Below are 21,865 nucleotides of genomic sequence, written 5' to 3' on the forward strand. Positions count from 1 at the left end.
TACATATGTATGCAAATTTTCAGCTCAATCGGAAACCGGGAAGTGGATCAAATTTAACTTGCAAGATTTGATTACGAACAGACAATGGTCAGGTGAAAGTAAATAAAAGCTTGTAATAATCATAATTTAAGCATCAACCAGCACTCAAATTGAACCTTCACATCAAAAACGTCAAAAGCAATTTCCCTCTTTAATTATTTTTTAAACTACACTGAACTATTCTGCCATTCAGTAGGTACCATTAAATATTCGCTAATAAATGACTTGAAAGAAATCTTCAAAATCTTCCCTTGGTTAGGATTAGTGGATTCTTTAAAAAAATTGGCTATAAGTTTTCCGTGAATCGGCAATGCACATATGACACTACTAAAGTTGCAATAATGACTAGTAAAAAAAAAAAAAAACTAAAAATGACAAAAATAAAATTGCATTGGTCCTCGCAAATTCTGATTTGTGGACGGCTAATAAAAACAACCCAAAATACACCCTCTTCCATAACAATAAAGTTCAATTTCATTCAAAATGCAATTTCAGGTGGGCGTCCTATGCAACAACGCCGTTATTCGCGACGAAACTCTATACGGGCAACCGACAGAGGGCGCTTTACTCGCGGCGGCCATGAAAAACGGAATGGATGACGTCAGAGAACAGTATACGAGGCTGCATGAGATACCATTCAGGTAATATTCTATATACGTTTACGGAGTTTTTACAATAGATGGCGCTAGTAGTCAATATACAAGTGATTCCAAAGAGAATTTGAAATAGAGGTAATAAATAAATAAATATTATAGGACATTATTACACAAATTGACTAAGTCCCAGAGTAAGCTCAAGTTAATGTTGAGGGTACTTAGACAACGATATATATAATATATAAATATTTATAAATACTTAAATACATAGAAAACACCCATGACTCAGGAACAAATATTCATGCTCATCACACTAATAAATGCCCTTACCATTATTTGAACCTGGGACCATCAGCTTCGTAGGCAGGGTCACTACCCACTAGGCCAAACCGGTCGTCAAAGAGGTGGATTGTCAAAGATAACTTTGTAGACACAGTAAATTTACTGCCATCTTTCGTCACATGATTAAAGCTTTTAGAACGTCATTTGACTTTGATCGTTATTCTTCGCTATCGCTTCGCTCGAAACGATGCCGCCATACCTTTGGCCTATGATCTATTAGATGGCTCCACTTTTTGATATTGTAACAAATTTAACACATATAACTATTATAGTCAAATAGCGTTCTTAAAGTTTTAATCATGTGTCGAAAGATGGCATGTAAACTCTGAAACCGTTAATTTTTTAGGATTTTCGTAAGGTTATCCTATAGATATGTTAGGTTAGGTTTGTTTCATGCCAAAACTGAAAAGTTGTGCGTTATCGACATATTGTGTGGTAAATTGGGTGGAGCATGCTCCGGACTAGGCCGGCTCGCGCGTGTCGTGCCGCGGCATGTCGTGCGAGCCGGCTACTTCGCGACGGTACATTCGCTGCTGCAGTACGGCGCGGAATTATGGGGGCGCGCGGCGTGCTGGCAGTGCGCATTCAGGCTACAAAACGAGCCGTGCGATCGGTAGCGCAGGTGGCCCTAGATACCTCGGCGAGGCCTTATTTTAAAGAACTGGATATTCTAACTTTACCCTCAATACTAATAAACCAGATAGCGATCTACGTACATATACCTATCTGAATATAAAACACGCGCGGACTCCGGTCGCCCTTTACGGAACCCGAGCACACTGATTCCCGTACAAGGGAGACTCGCACGGTCGAACAAGGTGACGCACGTAATGGGTCCAAAGATTTACAATAGGCTACCTGAGACAGTCGCCTCAGCTCCTTCATTAATTATATTTAAGACAAAACTGAAAAGTTAATATATCACTAACGTCGACTGTACGATGGTCTAATATGTGTTTCCTCAATCTGTCGGTAGATGTCGCTGTACCGAGCGTAAACTGGCCAACACTGTGTTGTGTAGATAAGGTGTACTCTGATGAGCTGATCTCTTATGTATCTTTATGTAGACATTCTTTTCTCAGTTAGTTTTTGAAGGTGGCTGCGTCATTCAGTTAAGAACACAGACCACTCTCCTAAGGTAAGGACCTAGCATAGTCGCGCTACCTCCTCTGCCACGCATACGGTAGGTTTACACGAATTTCTAAAAACGCTTACAGGACCGGGCTCGGTCTTGAAACATCGGTAGCTCGAAGAAGTTTTTGCCATGAAAAATGCATTAAGTACTGTTGTGTCAAATTTTGTGGCAAGGACACTAAAAACTGGTGTGTTATGAAAGTGAAGGAAGGGAAAGAGGTATGTCAGGATCGTAGCAACTGGAAATCCGTGGCCTACCCCTCCGGGAAATAGGCGTGATTATAATTATGTATGTTGGATAAAAAATAATTTTAATTTAACTCATTGAATGAGGCAGCGCTCGGAACTCGATGACTTTTTTTAAGAAAGTCTCTTTTTAACGCGCTGCATCCTTATAACTCCTTTCTTGTCTTTTATTACATAGTATTCCTAAATGCAAACTAGTGATGTCCATAGAATGTGATTATTTACTATTGAGAAGGTAAGTCAATTCAAATTTAAATTTCATTTGCGAAAAATTCACAATAAAATATTTATTATTTATATGAGAATTATACACTTACTGTAGCTAATTTTCCCATGAACTTAAATGATATTGTCAACTCAGCACTACATATCACTTTTAGCGATGATAAAACCATTGCAAAAATTAATCACAATGACCAATTTTATACATAAACACGGTTGCAATTTCAGTTGAATTATTTTGATTCAACTTTAAGTGAGAATAGCGGGCGCCGGTTTTATTATCTTATTCGTGGTTGTGCACGCATAGGGACGTCAAGTTGTGGCAACCCTAATAATTGCTCGGAGAATGCCCGAAAGGAACAGTGTCGCCCCACTGCCAAAACACATGCCTTTTTGAGTTTACTGTGGGAATTTGTCAATTTGTGTAGGAATGTTTGTTTATATTGCTTGTTATATTTAAAATTGGCGGTCAGAATGAAAAGCATCGATAAGATCAAATGCTAGTTTCTTCAATTCGCCGGTAGATGTCGCTGTACTAAGCGGAAACTGGTTAACGCTATGTCTACGTAGTATATACTAGTTCGCTAATTTAATTAGATGGTCATGTGTTTAAAGTCTTAATGACACCTATTTTTTAAAAATGACGATGTCGTATTATCACATGCGTCATTTAAGCCGCAATTATATTATCTATCATAGAAAATAAATGTGATCTGGTCGTAGATATTGGGCGGTTTCTGACTAGCGTGACTGCCATTGCCATCTGACCTTCCAACACAGAGGGTAACCTAGGCCATATTGGAATTAGTCCGGTTTCATCACGATGCTTTCCTTCACCGAAGTGAGTCGTAAATATCAAATGATATTTTGTGCATAAGTTCCAAAGTACCTACTCATTGGTACGAGCCGGGGTTTGAACCCGCGACCTCCGGATGGCAAGTCGCACGCTACCACTAGGACACAAGCGCTTTTACCGCAATTTATATATTTCGGAGATGGACTTAATCGTGCCATCTATCGCCTTTAAGAAGCGTTACATCACGCTATATTTGACGAATAGAGAAAGCTGGGGTGTTACGTTACACCTGAGTGGGGTTCGACGCAGTTCCGCCAAGGCGTCATAGAGTGCGCTGTCAAAACAATTGAAATCGAGAACAATTGAAGTTATGCTGTCAATCAATCTCCAGACGAGAACGGGAGAAGATGACGTCGGTGGCGGTTCCTGGGTCTAACCCACTGGCTTGCTTAACCTCTTAAGGCCCAGCCATAGAAATGAAAAATCCAAAATTTGCCACTGGAATTTGAACCTATAGTGCACGGAATACAGTAGATTTTATTTTGTTTGAAAATTGCACGAAACAAAACAAATGCAATTCTGTCCTAATTGAATATGATTTAAATTTCATCGAACTGAATAAGTCCTATAGGTAGGACCTTGGGCCTTACGAGGTTAAGATAAAAAATTTAAAGTGTGCTATAAATTGTAATCAATGTTGTCCAGTAAAGACTGTGATTAGAACATCATATTTCATTGAAAGCCCTCGTCATCCACCGTTGAAGGTTCTGATGTGTTGTCTCTCTACTCTGTATCTTTAGGTATTTAAATAAAAATAAACAAAATCTACCCTCGATTCTCCAGCTGAGGGTAGACGAAAACATTACATGATCAAATAATGTAGGTCAGACAGGTAGTTCAGGCGGTTTTGTATTTCGTTGGTTAACCAATAAATGTTATAACTACCCGAAAATGTACAAATTGTTTGTCTACTTTTATTTAAATACCTAAACATACAGAGTATAGTATGATACGCCCACGATTCCTGACATACATATTTGTGTTTGTCGTACCATAATTTATGTATCTTGTTGCAGTTCAGAAACAAAAATGATGGTAGTGAAGTGCGCCCCAAAATTCAACGATGGCAAGCTGAAAGAAGAAGTGTTTGTAAAGGGAGCCATAGAGAAGATATTACCGCTTTGCACTCAGTATATCGATAGTGCGGGCAACTACTCTCCAGTCACCAAAGAAAAGCAGAATGACTTCATGACTGAGGCGTACAATATTGGCAGAATGGGTAAGTTCCATTTCATGAAAAAGTGTGACTTATTACGTTTTATAGCATTTTTTACTACCTACTTAACATTGGTTTTTTTATACTACGTCGGTGGCTCGCCTGATAGTACGTAAATAAAGTTGCATTTTAACCACATGTGGGGCAAAGTAATCAGATGCAAATTTTGAGTTGTTTCATTTGGATTTTATTTGTTTATTTTTTTGTATTTCATAGTTCAAATATTCCTCGCGTCGGCGTAGTGAAAATTTTTGTTTCATTCGGAGGCAAAGTTTGTTTAACCCTAGTGCCTTGAAACCCTCGCAACGCTCAATATTCCACTTCTAGAACCACTCGCTACGCTCGTGGTTCAATTTTGGAATCTTTCGCGTGCTCGGGTATCAATATTAGCACGAGCGGTCTAGCAGCAACTTTGCAGCAAAACAAATAACATTATTTTCTTACAGGTCTCCGAATCATAGCTTTAGCCCGCGGCGCGTCGCTCGACGCACTCACATTCACGGGCGTGTGCGGCGTGTGCGACCCGCCGCGGCCCTCCGTGCGCGACGCCATCGCCACGCTGCGCCGCGCCGCCGTCGACGTCAAGATGCTGACGGGCGACGCCAGGCCCACCGCCCTCGCTGTCGGTACGTATATACTGACTCGCGCTAACATCGCCACGCTGCGCCGCGCCGCCGTCGACGTCAAGATGCTGACGGGCGACGCCAGGCCCACCGCCCTCGCTGTCGGTACGTATATACTGACTCGCGCTAACATCGCCACGCTGCGCCGCGCCGCCGTCGACGTCAAGATGCTGACGGGCGACGCCAGGCCCACCGCCCTCGCTGTCGGTACGTATATACTGACTCGCGCTAACATCGCCACGCTGCGCCGCGCCGCCGTCGACGTCAAGATGCTGACGGGCGACGCCAGGCCCACCGCCCTCGCTGTCGGTACGTATATACTGACTCGCGCTAACATCGCCACGCTGCGCCGCGCCGCCGTCGACGTCAAGATGCTGACGGGCGACGCCAGGCCCACCGCCCTCGCTGTCGGTACGTATATACTGACTCGCGCTAACATCGCCACGCTGCGCCGCGCCGCCGTCGACGTCAAGATGCTGACGGGCGACGCCAGGCCCACCGCCCTCGCTGTCGGTACGTATATACTGACTCGCGCTAACATCGCCACGCTGCGCCGCGCCGCCGTCGACGTCAAGATGCTGACGGGCGACGCCAGGCCCACCGCCCTCGCTGTCGGTACGTATATACTGACTCGCGCTAACATCGCCACGCTGCGCCGCGCCGCCGTCGACGTCAAGATGCTGACGGGCGACGCCAGGCCCACCGCCCTCGCTGTCGGTACGTATATACTGACTCGCGCTAACATCGCCACGCTGCGCCGCGCCGCCGTCGACGTCAAGATGCTGACGGGCGACGCCAGGCCCACCGCCCTCGCTGTCGGTACGTATATACTGACTCGCGCTAACATCGCCACGCTGCGCCGCGCCGCCGTCGACGTCAAGATGCTGACGGGCGACGCCAGGCCCACCGCCCTCGCTGTCGGTACGTATATACTGACTCGCGCTAACATCGCCACGCTGCGCCGCGCCGCCGTCGACGTCAAGATGCTGACGGGCGACGCCAGGCCCACCGCCCTCGCTGTCGGTACGTATATACTGACTCGCGCTAACATCGCCACGCTGCGCCGCGCCGCCGTCGACGTCAAGATGCTGACGGGCGACGCCAGGCCCACCGCCCTCGCTGTCGGTACGTATATACTGACTCGCGCTAACATCGCCACGCTGCGCCGCGCCGCCGTCGACGTCAAGATGCTGACGGGCGACGCCAGGCCCACCGCCCTCGCTGTCGGTACGTATATACTGACTCGCGCTAACATCGCCACGCTGCGCCGCGCCGCCGTCGACGTCAAGATGCTGACGGGCGACGCCAGGCCCACCGCCCTCGCTGTCGGTACGTATATACTGACTCGCGCTAACATCGCCACGCTGCGCCGCGCCGCCGTCGACGTCAAGATGCTGACGGGCGACGCCAGGCCCACCGCCCTCGCTGTCGGTACGTATATACTGACTCGCGCTAACATCGCCACGCTGCGCCGCGCCGCCGTCGACGTCAAGATGCTGACGGGCGACGCCAGGCCCACCGCCCTCGCTGTCGGTACGTATATACTGACTCGCGCTAACATCGCCACGCTGCGCCGCGCCGCCGTCGACGTCAAGATGCTGACGGGCGACGCCAGGCCCACCGCCCTCGCTGTCGGTACGTATATAAAAAGTTGCGCTCACGTCCACTGAAACAGAATATATGACCCACTATAGATCTGAGTTTTTAATCATCCAATCATCGTGGTACGCCAAATCGCCCTACAAATCTATAGACAGCTCAATCAATAAAATCCATTACTTTAGAAGTGGAAATGAAAGGACCCCTGTACGCATTTTCCAGAATGATCACCAACAAAATGGCGAGAAATCGTACGGCAAGCAATATCTGTGCCTTCACGCCAGTCAGCAGTTGACCACGACACTCTGCAAAGATTATAACGATAAAGAAAACTTTAGAAGATTCGAAGAGCTAAAGAATATTGCATCACAATATTTTATGTTGGTTAATCACTACACTTTAAAAAACAAAATCTCCTGCCGCGTCTGTCTGTTCGTATGTATGTATGCTCGCGGTAAACTCAAAAACTACTGAACGGATTTTCATGCAACTTTCACCTATCAATAGAGTGATTCTTTAGGAAGGTTTAGGTGTATGATTCCTTAAGGTTCAAAATTCAAAAATTTATTCTGCAAGTAGGCCTCAAGGGCTCTTTTACAAGTCAATACAACATTTATAGTAACATCATATAGTGACATGAAAAATACATAACAACATTTATAAATACAACAGCCAATACCTGGGTAAACATTACATTATAATAATCTTAAAATAAATAATTACTGCAATACAATAGAGATGTATAGTCTCTATGGTTAAAAATACATCAGAGTACTAATACTAATAAGATTTGGAGATGTAAAGTCTCTCCAAGTCAAGTCAAAATGAAATGATTCAAAAGAGGAAAGTTGGTTTTTCTTGCGAGTGTTGATTTTGAGTCCTAAAAACACATTAAATCTGGAGATGTAAAAGGTCCCCAATGTCAGAGTACTAATACTAATAAAATTTGGAGGTGTAAAGTCTCTCCAAGTGTCAAAATAAAATTTATACTCAATAAAGTCGTTTTGTGTAAGCCGTGCCAAGCTGGGACACTAAACTCGCTAAGACGATATCCTAACTAAAATGTTTCGTTTTTCAGCTCAAATGGTCGGCCTGGACGTGCTGCACTCCCAATCTCTCTCCGGCGACCAGTTGGACACGATGTCGGACGACGAGTTGGACCGAGTCATCGATTCGGTCAGCGTGTTTTATCGAGTTACTCCGAAACATAAGTTATCGATAGTGAAATCGCTGCAGCGGCTAGGAAATATTGTTGGGATGACTGGTAAGTGATGCTTTATATTTAAAAATAAAAAACCGGTTAAGTGCGAGTTCGTTTTATTCGCACACCGAGGGTAAACCTAAACTACAACTATACATTAGGTGATTGAAACAAACTACTACTACTACTACTATAGTACTAGTATATTACCACAAGCATTTTAAAATTCCTATCCTAAACACAAGTTCCATCGTCAAGTCAAGCGAGTGGGTGTCAAAGTTGTGAAGACCGCGCTCTACCCTCATTCGTGTAAAATAATAGGTAATCACGGTCATATCCCAGCCGATTGAAGTCTAGCAAAATAATGGTTTTACCAAATGTCACTAGAATTTAAAAGTACATTAAAAATATAAATCTATAATTATATCGTTTCAGGGGACGGTGTAAACGACGGTGTCGCGTTAAAACGCGCCGACATCGGCATTGCTATGGGAAACGGCACGGATGTGTGTAAGGAGGCTGCCGATATGATACTAGTCGACGATGACTTTGCTACTATCATGTAAGTGTAGTTACCATCATGTAAGTTACGTTTGAATCATGTTAAACGCGCAGAGGAGGCTGCCGATATGATACTAGTCGACGATGATTTTGGTACTATCATGTAAGTGTAGTTACCATCATGTAAGTTACGTTTGAATCATGTTAAACGCGCAGAGGAGGCTGCCGATATGATACTAGTCGACGATGACTTTGGTACTATCATGTAAGTGTAGTTACCATCATGTAAGTTACGTTTGAATCATGTTAAACGCGCAGAGGAGGCTGCCGATATGATACTAGTCGACGATGACTTTGCTACTATCATGTAAGTGTAGTTACCATCATGTAAGTTACGTTTGAATCATGGTAAACGCGCAGAGGAGGCTGCCGATATGATACTAGTCGACGATGATTTTGCTGAAGGTTCCAGTTCTCGAATTCAATTTTGGAATTTTTCGCTCGCTCGGGTATCAATATTAGCACGAGCGGTTAAACAACTTTGCCCTTTCGTAAAACATTTAACTATTATTTTTCAGCGCGGCGATAGAAGAAGGCAAATGCATCTTCTACAACATCCGTAACTTCGTCCGCTTCCAGCTGTCCACGTCCATCGCCGCGTTATCGCTCATCGCGCTCGCCACGCTCATGAGCATACCCAACCCGCTCAATGCCATGCAGATTCTGTGGATCAACATTATTATGGATGGTGAGTACAAGTCTCCTTGAATTGTAAAACTAAAACTAGTGCTTACGCCAAATCTTGGGATTAGTTGTCAAGCGGACCCCAGGCTCGCATGAGCCGTGGCAAAACTGCCGGGACAACGCGAGGAAGAAGTCTCCTTGAATTGCACAAGTTAAAGGGAGTCCTGAGTTAACGAAATATTCTAAGTTAGAATCTTGAGCGTAGTGAGGACTCAAAAACACGAGATGTAAAATAACTTTGCTCTCGTGTGAAACATACAACTTTTCTCCTCAGTAGTGAGAACATATTGACACATTCACTGCCGGGAACCCACCTGGTGGGCGCTCGTGAACTTTGTTCAGATGCCGGAGAACCCGCTGGGCGGGTTGTTTTGTACGCAGCTATAGACCACCGGTTTCTGCGCCGTTTTTTGTCTGGCAGTGAATGTGTTAAAGGTTTAAAAAATTCAACATCAAGTAAAGTTTGTTTAAATTCATGAATGAAAGGCATCATTATGACGAAAGCTTGTCTCACTCCCTGGAGTGAGGAAAGACGCACTTTCGTCACTATCTGGAGTGAGAAAAGTCGTACTTTCGTCACGCTGGAGTGAGGAAAGTAGCACTTTCGTCACTCTCTGGAGTGATGAAAGTCGTACTTTCGTCACTCTGGAGTGAGTAAAGTTGCACTTTCGTCACACTCTGGAGAGAGGAAAGTCGTACTTTCGTCACTCTCTGGAGTGAGGAAAGTCGCACTTTCGTCACTCAAGGGAGTGAGACAAGCTTTCGTCATAATGATGATGCCTTTCATTCATGAAAGTAGACTTGTTCGAGCTGCTGAGGTGAAAAATAAACAGCAGCTCAGCTCGGAAACTTTCCTAAGAGTAAAACTCTCAGATTACTATACGAAACTAACTTTTCTTCTTCTCAGGTCCCCCAGCGCAGTCCCTCGGCGTAGAACCCGTCGACCACGAAGTGGTTCGTCGCCGACCAAGAGACACGTCACGAAGAATCATTTCTCGAGCTCTCCTCGCTAATGTCTTATTATCGGCTGCTATCATCATCGCTGGGACGCTGTGGGTGTTCAACAGAGAGGTGAGTATTTGCCTAATGTACGGTCACGTCTGGAAATATTTTTTTTTTTAATTTATTGAGAAACAAACAGTCTTAAAATAAACATATGAGCAACTTACTGTGCGTATTTCGTTCTGCTGTTAGAAATGCTAAATAATGCCTTACTGCGACAACTACGTTCATTTCTACGGGGGACACGGAAACCAATTTTATGTAATAAAATTGGTTAAAATTTTATGTAAAAATATTGATACGGACAAAGAGCCAAAAATATGTATACACTACCCTAATATATGGGACATAAGGTCGTGTATACATATTTTTGGCACGTCGATCGTGTCAGTGATTGTACATAAGGATTGGACCCACGATGTTGCAGTGATACAGAATGAAGGGAACTATCGTGCCCTCCTCGGTAATGTTGTCAACTGATATCATAGTTGCTGGGACCCTGTTTGCTGTTCCTGCCGAGGCATATATTTTCTCCAAAAATACGAGGAAATCGGGTAAAATAAACATAATTTAAGCGTCATCCTGCACTTAAATCGAACATTCACATCAAAACCGTCAAAAAAATTTTTTTCTTTAAATTCATTTTCTTCAATATGCTTGGAAATGTTCACCTTATTGTAGCAAAAATAGTACGAGAACTTCTTAATTATGGTCAAAATCAAATTTAAAAAATTCAAACCATTATTATCGTGTTTTGGCGGACGGGAATTTATAACTGTATTTTTTTTTTACTTTTTTAAAACATGTATCTACTAAGAAAAACGCATACAGCCAATTAATATAGCTGCGGGCTCCGTCTACACGACCGGTCGCGATAGAGTCGTGTAAGACCGACGTGTATGGTCGTGCGAACACTGCTTAATAAAATCAAAGACTATAACTTTTATATATTTTTAATTATCTCATGCGTGCAAATACAGCTTATATTGCACAAGTATATTTAATGGTACTGAACGGCAGAATAGTTGAGCCTTTAACCTTTAAAAAATATTAACCTTTATATTATATTTTGTAATAAGTAAATACTTGAATCGGAAAGCAAATAACGATGTTTTGTAATATCCTTTAAACTTAATTAGCATCAGCTATTATAAATTATATCCAATTACTTCCGTTCCCTAAAGTGATTGCAGTATTTTCCAAGATTTCCGTCTGTCATGAGATTACAAGGTTTACTCAATGTCCCGTTAGATGTCGCTGTACCGTACACAAACTAGCTAACGAAATTGTTCACCGGCATATACATGTTTTCAACATAATAATAAGTCGATTAGGATTTGCCTCCTATATCATAAAAATATTTTTGATAACGATATAGCCTTGGTTGGCTGGATTCGTTTATTGTTCGTATCTTAGTAATGGGGTTGGCAACTGTCAAAGGTTTGCATAGATGGCGCCATCATAGCTTGCCCCTGTCCAGTGTTGTTACATCTACCAACTTTTTGGTAGATCTACCTATTTTGCCTGCGTTCTACCTATCTACCTCCCTCTGTCTGAAATGTACCTATTTTTCATAATGGTACAATTGTAAGCAATTCTCAACACATGTGACGGAACATTACTTAATTTCTACCGAATGTAGATTCGATTTAATGAAAAGTTGCCAAAGAAACAGATTATACAAGCAGGTTTATTACCTACAAACAATGGAAATCCTAACTTTTGATTCAATTTCTATTCTATTTATAAATAATTCAAAACATTTTATACACATTTTTAATCATAAAAATTTGAAATTCTATTGAGTGGTAGATCTACCTATTTTTCATTTTAAACTCCACCCATTTCTACCTATTTTTGCACCCTGTTCTACCATTTCGCCAAAATTGTATGTGACAACACTGCCCCTGTCTCTAGTTTTGTTCTATGAGATTTGGCTTAAAGTACTGAAATCCAGGTCACAAAATTCCAAAAAAAAAAACAAGAATTTGACACAATTCTAGGGATTGACAGGGCAAGCTATGATGGCGCCATCTGTTTAATACTTCGACCGGCCAACCCCATTGTATGCATTCTTATTGGTCTTATTACGGAAGGTGGAGATAATTTTTATTTGCGTTATTTGACACATTGTGACTGACGTTTATATAGATGTAACTAACCCAAATCGATTGTCACAGTAAGCGATTATGATTGGATAGCACCTAGACTGAGGTATCGAATTGTGACTTTTAACCTTTAGAAAACGCCACGCCTATCGTACGCGGCGTGTAATCGTGAACCTTGTCGATCGATCGACCGTCATATTTAAGTAAAATAATCACGCTTTTTTCTGTTATGAAACTTTGTTTAAGGACAAATTTGATTACTTACAATCATGGATACACTACAACACTTAATTAATAAAGATAAAACCGTTATGACAACAGTTTGATTATGAAGAAAATAAAATAAAAAATAAAAGTGAGATATGATTTTTCAAAAGTAACCAGACTCCGATGACATTTAATTTGTTATGGATGAAATAAAGAGGGTGACCATAAATGTACTTAACACAAATAAAAATTTTTTGTACAGAAAATAATTAAATTAACGTGAATCTCACAAATAGGTACGAAACAGTTGCTTATAACTTACTGAATACGCAGGCTTGATCCTGGCCACGTCTACTGAATCATCCTGTATATAAATACATACTTATATACATAGAAAACACTCATGACTCAGGAGTAAATAAATGCCCTTACCGGGATTCGAACTCAGAACCTTCCGCTTCGTAGGCAGGGTCACTACCCACTAGGCCAGACCGGTCATCAAAAATGAACCGTGATTACCTTTTATATTATTTTTGAGCTCGACATTTTTATTTCGGTTCATATCCCGGACGATTTAAGTCCAGTGAAACTAACCGTGAATCATTCAAAACTATTAACCCCTTATCTGTGTGTAAGGATACTGTTTAGTTTATATAGATAATTTGTCATTATAATACATTTTTCTAGATTAGAATTGACGACCGGTTTGGCCTAGTGGGTAGTGACCCTGCCTATGAAGCTGATGGTCCCGGGTTCAAATCCTGGTAAGGGCAATTTATTCGTGTGATGAGCATAGATATTTGTTCCTGAGTCATGGGTGTTTTCTATGTATTTAAGTATTTATAAATATTTATATATTATATACATCGTTGTCTAAGTACCCTCAACACAAGCCTTATTAAGCTTACTGTGGGACTTAGTCAATTTGTGTAATAATGTCCTATAATATTTATTATTATTATTTATTATAAGCTAACTATACTATTAAAAGTATTTGTAACGATCGATCGCGTGAAGAGTCACGTGATCGATCCCTCCATCTTAAATATTGAACGAGCATTCGGGAGGTGACATTCGAACGATAACAGTCGATGCAAATTACAAGTGGTTACGTTGATTGTATTATTAGCAGGTCAGTACGTTTTGTTTTGTTAGACCTCGATACAATATAATTGCTTGTCTAAGCGTACTACTGTCGTGTGGTTAGTTAGATTGGAAGAGGTTATATTCATTGTGCCAAATAAATGTATTTTGATCACACCTACCGTTCTTTTAATATTATGGTTAGACCCCTTATATGTGTATGAAAAGGATCCGTGCGTGGGAATTTAAATTTATTTTATTTATTTATTTTTATTTTTATTTATTTGGAGATCCAACAGCTGTGACATTAACATAGAAAAATATACCTAGTAGATTTATTGTTTTAAATGTCAAGGTCACTTTTTCAATGATCAAATTTGACAGGCCGCTTACGAGGCGTTAATGAAAATGTTGTCAAAAACTTCCTTTTTTCTTGTCTCCAGATGTCAGACAACAAGATAACCCCCCGTGACACGACGATGACCTTCACCTGCTTCGTCCTATTCGACATGTTCAACGCGCTCTCCTGCCGCTCGCAAACCAAGTCCGTGTTCCAAGTGGGGCTGCTCTCCAACAAGATGTTCCTGGCGGCCGTCTCGCTCAGCCTGCTGGGGCAGGCGCTGGTGGTGTACTGCGCGCCGCTGCAGCGCGTGTTCCTCACCGAGTCGCTCACTGGACACGGTGAGAGGGTTGCTTTTGTTACTTCTCCGACGTTTCGATCCAGGTTACAAGGCCGTGGTCGCGGATAATTCGTGTAAAAATACTGGACACGGTGAGAGGGTTGCTTTTGTTACTTCTCCGACGTTTCGATCCAGGTTACAAGGCCGTGGTCGCGGATAATTCGTGTAAAAATACTGGACACGGTGAGAGGGTTGCTTTTGTTACTTCTCCGACGTTTCGATCCAGGTTACAAGGCCGTGGTCGCGGATAATTCGTGTAAAAATACTGGACACGGTGAGAGGGTTGCTTTTGTTACTTCTCCGACGTTTCGATCCAGGTTACAAGGCCGTGGTCGCGGATAATTCGTGTAAAAATACTGGACATGGTGAGAGGGTTGCTTTTGTTACTTCTCCGACGTTTCGATCCAGGTTACAAGGCCGTGGTCGCGGATAATTCGTGTAAAAATACTGGACACGGTGAGAGGGTTGCTTTTGTTACTTCTCCGACGTTTCGATCCAGGTTACAAGGCCGTGGTCGCGGATAATTCGTGTAAAAATACTGGACACGGTGAGAGGGTTGCTTTTGTTACTTCTCCGACGTTTCGATCCAGGTTACAAGGCCGTGGTCGCGGATAATTCGTGTAAAAATACTGGACACGGTGAGAGGGTTGCTTTTGTTACTTCTCCGACGTTTCGATCCAGGTTACAAGGCCGTGGTCGCGGATAACTCGTGTAAAAATACACACATACTTGTTTTGCATGTTTTTGTTCTACCTGACACACACCACTTTTATTATGTTAGATTGTTTTTCTACTACTTACTAGCGCGGCACCATTATTTATGTATTTACTTTTATCGCTCACTAATTTCATTTGTAATGGATTGTTGTTTTTTCTCATATAAGTGAATAATTGTTATTCTTTTGAGAAATAAATCTTTAAACGGACATACAGAGGTAAGGTCTTCGCACAATATCCTCTTAAGAACCAGCCATAGAAATGAAAAATCCAAAATTTGCCACTGGAATTTGAACCTATAGTGCACGGAATACAGTAGATTTTATTTTGTTTGAAAATTGCACGAAACAAAACAAATGCAACTCTGTCCTAATTGAATATGATTTAAATTTCATCGAACTGAATAAGTCCTATAGGCCTTACGAGGTTATATCAATTCCACACCAACTCAACTCCAACCCGACCCGGACCCGGGTATGTCCTTAAACTACGTCCAAAAGAGAGGTATGGGCATTGTGAATGTCATCTCGCTTTGTGTGGTAGGGCACAGCACAGCAGTCATTCCAGATCTAGAGCAGAGCCCAACTGGGGAAGTACCTCCACCTTACAGAAAACCGCAGCCAAATAACACTAGACCCTACTCATAGTGTTGTGTTCCTGCCGGTGAGTAAGGTTGCCAGAGCTCAACGAGGGGGGTGGGGTTAGGGTCGGCAACGCGCATGTAACTCCTCTGGAGTTGCAGGCGTACATAGGCTACGGAGACTGCTTACCATCAGGCAGGCCGTATGCTTGTTTGCCACCGACGTAGTATAAAAAAAAACTCACTTTTGGTTCAGCTTAGTGTACGACGAGTCGACGACGCGTAAACTATCGAACGGTTACGTAAATTTTGAACATTGTACTGTACGACATACAAAATAAGGCTTTAATTTCAATATTTAATTTTGAGTCGAATGGCTGTCGAGTTGTAAGTGTTGAAGACCTTTACCTGAGCCAAGAACCTCACCAAATATCACCAAGGGGGAGGGGGAAGTCAAAAATTACCTGGAAAAACCTCGCGTGATTTGTGCACAAGCCCTTAAAGATGATAAAATGCTTTGTTAAATTCAAGTTTCTGACCTCGAAGGCTCAACAGGTTACTCAAATACTTAAAAAACCATGACATTTTCCATGAAATGTCGCAAAAAATGGGTTTCACGCCACTGTTCCGAAATGTGGAAATAGATGGTCTAAAACCAAGCTGGAAAGTAGGTAATAGCTGTAGCACCTGAACCACCACTACTACAATGTTTCATTGTTATCATCATCTGTCATTGGTGATGGTAAAAGGTCCTTTTTCGGCGCAAGTTTATCCTTCAAAAATAAAATTAGATTATTTATAGGACCAATTACTTGTTTTAGAAAAAGAAACTTCAAAATCATTCAGTTCACGCTTAAGGCGTTTTTACTTTCGTAGCTGTTTGTGGTTTTTTTTAGCAAAAACGCTTTTGAGTTTAGAGTCGGTTTGAAGCAAACAACAGAAAAACTCCTCTTAAAAGTGATAAAAAAAGTAAAAAAGGCGGGATCGGAAAATAATCACTGAATTGGATAGTGTAAATTTAAGCGGTTTTCCGGCCCCTCCTACAATGTACTATATCAACTCAAATCTTGGAACTCAAAATTAGTATTTGCAGCAAAAACCAACTAAGATATCTCGTTGCACAAATTACTATTTTATTTACCCAAATTAAACATAATCCTTTTCTTTTCAGATATCATCTTCCTAGTATGCTTAACTTCGAGCGTATTTATCGTGAGCGAAATAAAGAAATTAGTGGAGCGTTCGCTCAAGAAGCGTTCTTTTGGCAAGTTCCCGACCAAGTCGCACGACGCGCTGGACTTCGTATGACAGGTACTATCTGCCCCAGTCTCCCCCATCCGCTTTACATATCAGTCATTAGGCGATATTTATTGTAAGTACACTACATTTTGCGCAAATATCCACTATACTTCTGTTTTATTCTATTCTAGGAGGAGCGGAAGGAGCAGTAAGTCACAGTGCACTCAAAGAGACGTGTTGTGAAACGGACAGTATACAATACTTATGTCCATCATCTTCAGTGCACCTCCGAGAATCTTCAACAAACGATTTTAGAGTTTCAAACGTTGTTCTATCTGATAGTGATAATTTTGTGCAACTCGGAGACTCTTCAACAGGCGTGCAGCACACAGTTTCTAGCGACCCCGCGCATCGCATAGATTCAGATGTGTCTCAATCTCATGATAATTTCTTGCGCCTCAGAGACTCTTGGTCAGGTGAGGACCCCTTACTTAGAGATTCAAACGTGTTTCTGTCTCATAGTGATAATTTCGTGCACCTCCGAGACTCTTCATCAAGTGATCCGGTCCAACTTAGAGTGTCCGACGTGTTTTTATCGCGTAGTGACAATGAGTATGCTAAAGATTTGTATAGAGCGGTCGAAAGGGATGATGGTGAATGTTTTAGCAGCTGGCTTGGTGAACCGTTGGATGGTGAGAGTAAGGTTCAGATTGGTTAAATTGTACTCGTGTAAAAGTATGGTTAGTGAATCTAGATACAGCAGTGCTTGATAAACCACGTCACTTTGGCCATAGAGAATTTGAAATAGAGGTGGATTGTCTAAAAATTGTAGCCACAGTGAATTTACTGCCATCTTTCTACACATAATTAAATCTTTTATAACGCCATTTGACTTTGATCCTTATTTTTCACTGATATGTGTTAAATTTGTTAAATATCAAATTGTGGCGCCATCTTACCGGGCATCGGCTAAAGGTTGTGGCGCCATCGCTCGAAACGATGCCGCCATACCTTTGGCCTTTGATCTATTAGATGGCGCCACAATTTGATATTTAACAAATTTAACACATATCAGTGAAAAATAAGGATCAAAGTCAAATGGCGTTATAAAAGATTTAATCATGTGTTGAAAGATGGCAGTAAATTTACTGTGGCTACAATTCTTTGACAATCCACCTCTATTTCAAATTCTCTTTGCTTTGGGATAGAGATAAACCGTTTTTAAATTGCGTGCCCCTCCCAACAGCCTAAACTAATATTTATAAACGCAACTATAATGAATTTTGTTTTGTTTCTTTGTGTAACATTATTATTTATTAGTTGTGACCATAGATGCTTTATACTCTGTATCTTTAGGTATTTAAATAAAAGTAAACAAACAATTTGTACATTTTCGGGTAGTTATAATATTTATTGGTTAACCAACCAAATACAAAACCGTCTGGATCTGTCACTGAACGACCTGACTTTAACCTACATTATTGAATGAATAAATTAAAGTTTATTCACGAAAACATATGGTACAGTAAATATCATTAAGTTTACATTAATTTGATCATGTAATGTTTTCAATTACCCTCAACTGGCTTAAAGAGCCATTTGAGGGTAGATTTTGTTTACTTTTATTTAAATACATAAAGATACAGAGTATCGTTCGAGGGGCGTGTAATTGAAAAAATGTCATTAGTGAATCATTACTGTGGAAATCTTCTTACTTTGTAACAAGTAACTATTGTTAACCACACTTTAAAACTAAGAACCAAATGTATGGCATCCTGTGAACACAGCAATAGTTAGAAACAGTCTGCCCATCTAATTATGACTTAATAGAAAATGGTTTAGAAACCTTCTAGTGTATACTATCAAGTCTAATTTGAAATGTTTGATGACAGAAATGAATACTTATTGAAATATTAGTTTGAAAACTAGTTTTCAAGATATCTTACAAATTATTGAGCGGTAAAAATAGTAAAAAATTGTGTTTGTAGAATTTATAAGTTTAGGTAATCGACATTAACTCTCAATGTAAAACGCAACAATTGTAGTTTTAAGGGGCTCCCTGACGCCAATAACTTTCGATCTTAGTTTTCAAATATTTTTTGTAGCTCATCATATTAACAACAACGTCTTTAAGTAATATAATATGTAATATCCCATATTTACTTCATTGTTTACGAGATATTTGGCATCGAAGTTGAACAATTTCCAAAAAACTGGTTTCCTGGCCATAACTTTTGTATTAATAAATTTTATATAAAAATCTCTGACCAATTTTTAGAGACGTCAAAGACGAAGCCAAATATGTCTATTTCGTATATGTAAGATCCTTCATATCAATCGAGTAACGAAAAAAGTAAAAAGTTTTTAGATAATGTTTTTAAAAAAATCATAAAAAAATAAGTATTCATTTCTTTCAAAATCCGGCAGACCAGAATGGACATAAAAGATAAAAAAACCGATAACCCTTTGTCTTATAATTCTGTCTGTAGTGCAAATGGGTGAATCAACTGTTTTTTGTTTTGTTATCCTGTCCCGTTGTCCAAGGGACAACAGTGGCACAGTTTGTTTGAAGAGACGTTGTATGCCGATCTATTAACATGCTTAGTAGGGGGCCCATTATGGACATTGGTTATAACGACCACAAAAACGCAAGTTTAATACATTTAAGTACCATAAAATCAGTATTTCAATGAACTTTTGTCCCCTGGACAACTAATCGTAACCATGGCAACGAGTGACGCTAAAAAGTTGATTCTCCCAAATGTAGGAGTTAGGACTCAAAACTTGTCAAAATTCTATGAAAACCGCGGGGAGCCCTTTATTAATATAGATTGAGTATTAAAAGGTATGTTCGTCCTACTCGCGCTCAAGTTTAGTGAGATAGAAACACAGCTCTCGCTTTGACATATAGGCGTATAGTGACATCGCGAGATTTATGGCCTTGGAAACTAATGATAAAATTATTTGAATGAAATTTAACCCTTTATAAGGCATAAGGATGTCAGAAATTATGCAAAATTGAACCCCATCACTTTGAAATAAAGTTCAAAACATGGAAAATATATTCCCTCTACCTACAACGTAACATACAACTGTAAAACATATTGTGTGAAAATAGTACATTACGATACAAGTGCGAAAAGTAGGAAATTCGAAACGAGTGGCGATAAATTAAAACACGACCGAAGGGAGTGTTTTAAATCGACACGAGTTGCAAATTACCTATTCGCACATGTATCGTACAACGTTTTACAGTACATCCATATGGCCATCCCTTTAAATGTTCGACACAGTAACATAATATGCTACTTCTCGCACTAGTGCTATAAAGTAGCCCCATATGTACTGTAAAGTCTAGTTATTTAGATTGAATAAATTTTGGACGGCAGAGGAATAATATTTAAAAACTATGATGTATGACATTAAACACTTTATTTCGTAACCACAGAAATAGCTAGGCGGGTAAGGTGTTCAAAATGATCTACACACACTTTTATTTCTAACAGTTATGCTCAGATCATTTTGACCAATCTGCTTAGCTACTTCTGCTCCTTGATTGCATGTTGGAATGCTTTTACGAGATCGTTATAGTAATTTGAAAAAGGACCTAGTTGCATGTAAGTAAGGTCCATTTTGGAATGTATGAACACGCCGTAATTTCGCAAAAGAGGTGACATCTAGTTGAAGAAATTAGTAACTTAATATTTTCCTATTCATTTTAATTTATTTTTCTACGGTTTTTGTGAATGCCTCAGTATTTTGTCGAATTTTTTAACTATTATTTATTTATAAGTGTAATTTAATAAATATGTTGTGATTATGATTTTTTTTAAGTAAATGAATTTTAGTTTAATTTTGTACTGATTGCTAGATTATATTCCTCTTATTTTTTTACTGTGGCATGTTTTTAAATAGGGCCATAGAGTAAGTAAGCATAGAGTGCTCGCACTATACATAATTTAAAACTTTTTTTTCTTTGTTTTTTTTTTTTTTATATTTTAGGACATTATTACACAAATTGACTAAGTCCCACAGTAAGCTCAATAAGGCTTGTGTTGAGGGTACTTAGACAACGATATATATAACATATAAATATTTATAAATACTTAAATACATAGAAAACACCCATGACTCAGGAACAGATATCCATGCTCATCACACGAATAAATGCCCTTACCAGGATTTGAACCCGGGACCATCAGCTTCGTAGGCAGGCTCACTACCCACTAGGCCAAACCGGTCGCCATGATTTATAATAAGCTTCAAGCGAGCTTTGCGAAAACTTATTTGTAATAAGATTTATGCTTCTTAAGTTATGACTTTTAAGCTAGTTTTAAACTTATTAATAATAGGTTTTACATATTATGTAAGGAAATTGATGTATGACAAACTGTCTGGCTTAGTGGGTGACCATGCCTATGAAGCCGATGGTCCCGGGTTCAAATCCTGCTAAGGGCATTTATTCGTGTGATAAGCATGGATATCTGTTCCTGAGTCACTCTATTTATTTAAGTATTTATAAATATTTATATATTATATTATATATAAATCGTTGTCTAAGCCCCCACAACACAAGGCTTATTGAGCTTACTGTGGGACTTAGTCAATTTGTGTAATAATGTCCTATTATATTTTTATTTATTTATTATTAACGGAGTGAGCACTCAAAGCTTTCTTATTTCTATATGTTAGAGTCTAACTTTGTTAGGAATTAGAACCAAATCTAAAACTATCGTAGCATTTCTACCTTCTTTAAACAAAACTCATGTAAATAAAGTAACTTATAGAACGGCCTAGCTTGTTCGCACTTTTTTTTCAAAATATTGAAATTATATAGTATTTGTATACGTGTAGGATTTGATTCGTAAACACTAGTTTTAGCTCAGAATAACAAATTATTCAATAAATAAATCTTAATTAGGGTCATTCT

General features: G+C 40.2%; 1 protein-coding gene across 3 annotated transcripts in view; it reads left to right on the plus strand.

Moving 5' to 3' along the window:
* LOC133523260 (calcium-transporting ATPase type 2C member 1-like) overlaps nt 1-20,903 on the plus strand; it is a 72,774-nt gene extending 51,871 nt beyond the window's left edge. For 2 of the 3 annotated variants that reach the window (XM_061858749.1, XM_061858748.1), the window contains exons 9-19: nt 535-680; nt 4,452-4,654; nt 5,098-6,909; nt 7,952-8,137; nt 8,510-8,636; nt 9,154-9,323; nt 10,227-10,390; nt 14,163-14,400; nt 16,868-17,007; nt 17,127-20,052; nt 20,289-20,903. In XM_061858749.1, coding sequence (XP_061714733.1) covers nt 535-680; nt 4,452-4,654; nt 5,098-6,909; nt 7,952-8,137; nt 8,510-8,636; nt 9,154-9,323; nt 10,227-10,390; nt 14,163-14,400; nt 16,868-17,004 — 3,183 coding nt within the window. In that variant the 3' untranslated portion in view covers nt 17,005-17,007; nt 17,127-20,052; nt 20,289-20,903. The remainder of the gene's footprint in view (nt 1-534; nt 681-4,451; nt 4,655-5,097; nt 6,910-7,951; nt 8,138-8,509; nt 8,637-9,153; nt 9,324-10,226; nt 10,391-14,162; nt 14,401-16,867; nt 17,008-17,126; nt 20,053-20,288) is intronic. The other variant, XM_061858750.1, reaches the window with a different exon arrangement.
* The last annotated feature ends 962 nt before the right edge of the window (nt 20,904-21,865 follow it).

Source organism: Cydia pomonella, chromosome 12 (genome assembly GCF_033807575.1).
Source record: "Cydia pomonella isolate Wapato2018A chromosome 12, ilCydPomo1, whole genome shotgun sequence".
NCBI classification, from domain to species: domain Eukaryota; kingdom Metazoa; phylum Arthropoda; class Insecta; order Lepidoptera; family Tortricidae; genus Cydia; species Cydia pomonella.